This window comes from Palaemon carinicauda, chromosome 10, assembly GCF_036898095.1.
Source record: "Palaemon carinicauda isolate YSFRI2023 chromosome 10, ASM3689809v2, whole genome shotgun sequence".
Lineage (NCBI taxonomy): Eukaryota > Metazoa > Arthropoda > Malacostraca > Decapoda > Palaemonidae > Palaemon > Palaemon carinicauda.
In genome coordinates this window covers 80478809-80486308 of record NC_090734.1, presented here as the reverse complement: position 1 = coordinate 80486308, position 7500 = coordinate 80478809, and the positions used below count along the sequence as shown (strand labels likewise).

Below are 7500 nucleotides of genomic sequence, written 5' to 3'. Positions count from 1 at the left end.
CAGATTGGTAGAGATGGAAGAAGTGGGCTTTTGCCAAGAGGCCCCTACCCCAAGGTTGTCACAAACACATCATCCTGAAGAAAGATGGCTCCCTGCGTCTGTGTGAGGATTAAAGGCTTTTGAACATGCAGCCAGAACCACATCACTAACCCCTCCCGAAGGTTTTCTCTGAGCTAGACCTCCTGAATAGGTATTATTAGGTGCCCATGAATCCAGAAGACATCTCCAAGACTGCTATCACCACCCCCTTCCAAAGATACACGTTCAATTACTCCTGTATTGGCCTTTGTAATGCTGGGGCTACTTTTCAATGCCTCATTGATGGCATCTTAGGGGACCTCTCCTTCTCTGAAAGTTACATGGATGACATACTCTTGTTGACTCTCTCCAAAGAGGAACATCTTCATCACCCACGCATCGTCTTTGACCACCTACAACTGAATGGCCTTATAATCCAACATGACAAGTGTACCTTTGGTGCCAACGAAATATCGTTCTTAGGCCACTGCATCACTACTGAAGGAGTCCACCCTTTCCCTGAGAAGGTAGCAGCCGTTCAGAGCTTCCCTATGGTCTCGGCCATCAAAGCACTGCAAGATTTTTTAGGCATGATTAACTACTATCACTGTTTCCTGCTAGCCATCGCTGCCACTCTTGTCCTCCTCTACATCTCCCTCAAGGTCATGCAAAAAGACCTGAAGTGGGGTCCCCTTCAAGAAGTGTCCATTTGCAACACAAAGAATGCTGTATCAACCGCTGCTGCTTTCACTTCTCCCGTGCCACATGCACCTCTCCTGCTCTAGACTGATAACAGCAACGTTGCTATTGTTGCAGTTCTCGAGCAGTTGGTCAACGGCTTGCCTCTCCCATTGGCCTTCTTCAGTAGAAAACTGTCTAAGGTGGAGTCCGGCTACTCTACCTTTGATCACGAATTGTTAGCGGTGCACTCTTGGACACTTCTTAGAAAGTACACTCTCCATCATTCCCACGGACCACATGCTTCTGGTGCACGCCTTCACTCGATAGTTCGACAACTGGTCCGCCTGTCAATACCGACATCTCTCTGATGTGGCTAAATACAATTGCCCCCTTCAACATATCTCTTGGAAAATGAATTTCGTTGCTGATGCCCTGTCAAGAAGCACATTGGTCACCAGTCAACTTGTATTGGATAACAATACCTAGGCAGAAGCCCAACGAAAAGCATACCAAGCATATAGGACATCCTGCACATCTCTATTGAGAAGTTGTCCCCTTGATGATTGCAACATTACTCTCCTCTTACTTATGACAAGGATACCACTTTCCCCACTCAATTTTGGACATCAATAGAGAATCTCCTGTACATCACCCTACTTCACACAACCGCCTACAATCCTGCTGGCAACGGAATGATTGAACATTTTCGTCGGACCCTCAAAGTCGCTTTGATGTCCCTATGCAACAACTCCAACTGATTTATTCAGCTTCCTTGGGTCCTCCTGGAACTAAGAACCACTCCTAAAGACGCCCTAGATGTCTCAGCAACCACATTGGTGTTCGGCGACCGTATGGTCGTTCCCTCCCACTTTGTTCCATCCACAAACTCCTCCAATAATCTCCAGCGCCTACGTTATGTTGTGGGAAAATTTACTCCTTGCCGCCAGACTTACAACCCACAGTGAAACAACACATACCGACAGATCTGCACTCATCAATGCACGTTTTCTTGTGCAACAATAGCAAGCCACTGCTAATGTCCCCTTAAACTGGTCCTTAACTAGTGATCCGTTGTATGCCAAAGACTTATTTAACATTCGCGGCAAAGAAGACTGTGTCTCCATTGATTGACTAAAACATGCATATCTTCTGCCAGATGACCCGCCTACAGTACACTTCTCTATAGAATGGTACCCTAAAGTAGAGGATATTTTAACGGCATGTAAGAAAAAGAATTGGACATGGACAGGACATATAATGAGAGTGACAGATGATAAATGGAAATTAAGAATAACAGAATGGGTCCCTTGAGATTGCTAAAGAAGCAGGAGAAGGAAGAGAAGACGATGGATTGACGAACTAAGAATGTTTGCCGATGTGGACTAGCTCAGAAAGACCATAAACTGATGAAAGTGGAAGGACATATGTGAGGCCTTTTTTCTGCAGTGGACTACTAACGGCTGATGATGATGGTGGTGATGATGTGGATGATGATGATGATATATAGAAGCTAAAAGATACTGTATCCTGAGCCATTGCTCTATGTTTTACCCGTTACTATGCGCTGGGTATAGGAATTCATCTATAACATTAGTCTCGCACCCAGGTGAAGCATGTGCCACTTTGGTATTTATTACTATTATATTTCTAAGTTATTGCTGTAGAAAATCGGTAAATTCATATAAAATCCTTCATTGCATTGACTACTGTTAGTATTTTTTGTTTGGATTTGTTTACTTAAAGACTATTTATTCAAATTATTATTTGATTATATTTCTTCATTGTTAAATTTTTTAATTCATTTCATGTATTTTGAATGAAGTTTTTTAAGGAAAACTTTCATTTTTGAGTCAATTTTCAAATATGAATAATCATCATTCACTAACATTTGCTTTAAGTATTTAACATCATTATCGACACCATACCTTGTTTTGTGTCCTATTAAGAGAGAAATATTATTTGCAATTTAGGAAAAATATGCTACAAGTTCAATAATGCTGAGGCGGCAATAATTTTGAATGGTCTCCTTCTCAATAATAATAATAATAATAATAGTAATAATAATAATAATAATAATAATAATAATAATAATAATAATGATAATAGTAATAGTGATAAAAATGTGGCGCCCGTGGCAGAGTGAGTTAGGTCGTCGATGAACTGGTTGAGCAACAATGGGGCTGGTCAGTCGTTGGATGGGTGACTGCTCTCCTTGGTGTTCATCGCTTGGGAAAGGATCCTTACCATAATTTCCTCAGTCTACTCAGCTGTAAATGATTACCTATCCCTGATGGGATTGGGTCCAGCTATGGGTTAGATAGCAAAACTCAGCTTTGATGGAAGGAAATGAAGGATTAAACGACAATGATGTAAATGGAACCACTGGCAACAGAGGAGCTTTGTCTGGCAGCCAGATATTCAACCCAATTGAGGGGGAAGACGGTCGGGTACTTGGAGGTCGTCATCCAGCAACTGACCACCAGAATGACAGAAACCAACAGCCAGAGAATGGAGCAACAGAAGCAAACCAGAGGAAGAAATGGACAAGAGAAGAAAATAAGGAAATATGGAGATACTACATCAGAAGCAACCCGGCAAAGAGAGGATATAGAAGAAGATTGATTAATATCTGGAATAAAAGGAATAACACCCCCCAAACAGAGCAGAGACTGGCAGACTAAGTAAGGAACATAAAGAAAAAGAACTGGCTCTCCCCAACAGAAAGAGAGGAACTGGAAAGGGAAATGACACACGACAACGAATTACAAGAAGACAAACTGAGAGACGATGCCACAGAAGACGACAGGGATGATGAGGTATCAAACAACACATAAAGAAACAGAGAGGACGGAATGGGTAGAAAAGATTAGACAATGGTTGGAGTCTGATACAGAGAGAGCAAAGATCTCCACGAAATTCACGAAAGCCTACTGCACCAAGAAATTAAGAGAGAAAACAAGTGGGGTCAATGAAATAATGGGAATAATACACACTACCAGTATCACAGAAACAAATCACTTGGCATATGTAGGAGTAAGATTAGTAGCAGAACTGATGAGGATACGAACACCAAAACCACCAACACAGCCAATCCAACAGAAACCAAAACAGCAACCTCCTTGGAAAAGACCCCAGGAAGAGCAAATCATGGTGATAAGATCTGACTTGAGTAAACTGAAAGAGGCGGCAGGAAAAAAAAGGCTAAGAAGCAAGAAAACAAGGGAGGAACTCAACGAGAAATACAAAATACAAGAGAGAGGCCTAGATAACACAATAGAAGATGTAAAACAGTGGCTTAAGGCCAAAGCACATAAGATCCAAAGGTACATTAACATGAATAAGGGATACCAACAGAACAAACTATTCGGAACCAACCAGAAAAGACTATACAGCCAACTAAAAGGGGAAAACAACCAATAAAAAAACCCTGAAGCCGAACCAAGTAAGAGACTCTTGGAAGACATACGGAACAATCCAGTATTGCACAACAAACATGCAACATGGCTCCAGGAAGTCAAGGAAAAAGAAACAGGGAGAATAAAACAAAGATTCACAGAGATCACAACAGACACAGTTAGACACCATCTAGAGAAAATGCCAAACTGGAAAGCCCCAGATCCAGGTGAAGGCCATGGATACTGGCTCAAAAACTGCGAGGCCCTACACTCCTCACGAATAGCAGAACAACTCCAGCATTGTATCTCAAATCACCATGCACCCAAATGGAAACCACACAGGAAAAACATCCTTAGTACTAAAAGACAAGAGTAAGGGAAATATAGCCAGTAACTGCAGGCCTATCACCTGCCTTCCAATAATGTGGAAGTTACTAACAAGTATCACCAGTGAAAGGCTATACAACTACCTAGAGGAAATAAACACCCCCACCAACAGAAAGGCTGCAGAAGGAGGTGTAGGGGCACAAAAGACCAGCTCCTGATAGACAAAATGGTAATGAAGAACAGTAGGAGAAGGAAAACCAACATAAGCATGGCATGAATTGACTATAAGAAAACCTTCGACATGATACCACACACATGGCTAATAGAAGGCCTGAAAATATATGTGGTAGAGGAAAACACCATCAGCTTCCTCAAAAAAAAAGAAAAAAAAAAAGAAAAAAAAAAAAGAAAAAATAAAAAGCGCAACTGGAATACAATACTTACAAGCTCTGGTATAAGACTAGCAGAGGTTAATATCAGATGAGGGATCTTCCGGGACAACTCACTGTTCCAGCTACTCTTTGTAATAGTCATGATTCCTATGACAAAAGTACTGCAGAAGATGGATGCTGAGTACCAACTCAAGAAAAGAGGCAACATAATTAAACATCTGATGTTCATGGACGACATCAAGGAAATAGATACCTTGATCCAGACTGTAAGGATTGTATCTGGGGACATCAGGATGGAGCTTCGAATAGAAAAAATGTGCTTTAGTCAACATACAAAAGGGCAAAGTAACAGGAACTGAAGGGATAAAGCTACCAGATGGCAGCAACATCAAACACATAGATGAGACGGGATACAAATACCTGGGAATAATGGAAGGAGAGGATATGAAACACCAAGAGATGAAGGACACGATCAGCAAAGAACATACCCAGAGACTCAAGTGATACTCAAGTCAAAACTTAACGCCGGAAATATCATAAAAGCCATAAACACATGGCCAGTGACAGTAATCAGATACAGCCCAGGAATAGTCGAATGGACAAATACAGAACTCCACAGCATAGACCAGAAAACTAGGAAACATATGACAATAAACAAAGCACTACACCAAGAGCAAATACGTAAAATACTATTCATAACATAAAAGGAAGGAGAGAGAGGACTACTAGGTATAGAGGACTGCATCAGCATCGACAATACAGCACTGGGGCAATATTTGAAAACCATTGAATCTGTGTGGCTCAAGAGTGCATGAGAAGAAGGACTGATGAAAGTACACGGAGACCCAGAAATAGACAGATAAAGGAGAATGGCAAACAGAACAGAGGACTGGCACAACAAACCAATGCATGGATAATACATGAGACAGACTAAAGAACTAGCCAGCGATGCCACGTGACAATGGCTACTGAGGGGAGAGCTCAAGAAGGAAACTAAAGGAATGATAACAGCAGCAAAAGATCAGGCCTTAAGAACCAGATCTGTTCAAAGAACGATAGATGGAAATAACATCTCTCCCATATGTAGGAATTGCAATACGAACAATGAAGCCATAAACCACATAGCAACATAGCAAGGGAATGTCCAGCACTTGCACAGAACCAGTACAAAAAGAGGCATGATTCAGTGGCAAAAGCCCTCCACTGGAGCCTGTGCAAGAAACATCAGCTACCTTGCAGTAATAAGTGGTACAAGCACCAACTTGAGGGAGTGATAGAAAACGATCAGGCAAAGATCCTTTGGGACTTTGGTATCAAAACAGATAGGGTGATACGTCCAAATAGACTAGGCGTGACATTGATTGACAAAATCAAGAAGAATAGTATCGCTCATTGATGTCGGAGAGAAAGAGAGGGAAAAATGGATAGGTATCAGGACCTGAACATAGAAATAAGAAGGGTATAGGATATGCCAGTGGAAATTGTACCCATAATCATAGGAACACTAAGCACGATCCCAAGATCCCTGAAAGTAAATCTAGAAAAATTAGTGGCTGAAGTAGCTCCAGGACTCATGCAGAAGAGTGAGATCCTAGGAATGGCGCTCATAATAAAAAAAAGTGTTGGACTCCTAAGGAGGCATGATGCAACCCTGAACCCTACACTATAAATACCACCCAGTCGAAAGACTGTGATAGAGGAAGAAAAATAATAATGATAATAATAAAAACTGAGTTTTTGAAGTAATGATTTTGTAACCAATAACATCAATCTGGAACTGTATGTGAAGCTGGCATTCGAAATTGTTTAGTAATGTATATAATCTTGACACTATAAAGATATCAGGCAAAGCTAATATCCACCCACCTCTTTTGATGGGGTGGTAAATATATATACCAATCAACATATTAATTGAAACACATTAAAATAATTACTTAACACTAACTCAACTTGCATATATTCATATATTTTATTTGCATATTTTTTCTAGTAGCTCATACTCTCACACACAAAAAAAGACAAGTACTTAGTCCAATAGACTAGATCAGGTAGCGTGAGAACTAAATCAAGTAGATTGTATTTCAATTTCCGGATAATATGGCCGGGCCAGCCTTGCGAGGAACTATATAAAGTCCTTGCCAGATTCAAGTCATTGTCACTGACGATCTACCTTTAGTCACTGGCGATCTCCGGTCGTCCTCCTCGCTTGGAACGATGAAGGTAAGTTTCAGTGTTCAATTTCTGGATTAAGAGGGAAATCACTTACCTATTATCGATAGGAACATTGTTAAGACCTTCACAATATAAGATACTAATGAACTTACTAATACAATTATCATCGTTATCTTTACTTTATATATGTAAGTTATATTCACTATGCATATCAATGGGGATTTTTTAGTTGATTAAAAGTATGTTAAATCAACATGTACACACACACATATATGTATTATATACTGTATAAATATCTATCTATGTATCTATAGACATAATATATATATATATATATATATATATATATATATATATATATATATACATATATATATAAATATATATATATATATATATATATATATATATATATATATATATATATATATATATATATATACATATACTGTATATATATACATATATATATATATATATATATATATATATATATATATATACATATACTGTGT

General features: G+C 39.6%; 1 protein-coding gene across 1 annotated transcript in view; it reads left to right on the top strand.

Annotated features, from left to right (window-relative positions):
• The first annotated feature begins 6919 nt into the window (after positions 1-6919).
• LOC137648432 (probable serine/threonine-protein kinase clkA) overlaps positions 6920-7500 on the top strand; it is a 7528-nt gene continuing 6947 nt past the window's right edge. The window contains exon 1 of the mRNA XM_068381352.1: positions 6920-7033. Coding sequence (XP_068237453.1) covers positions 7028-7033 — 6 coding nt within the window. The 5' untranslated portion in view covers positions 6920-7027. The remainder of the gene's footprint in view (positions 7034-7500) is intronic.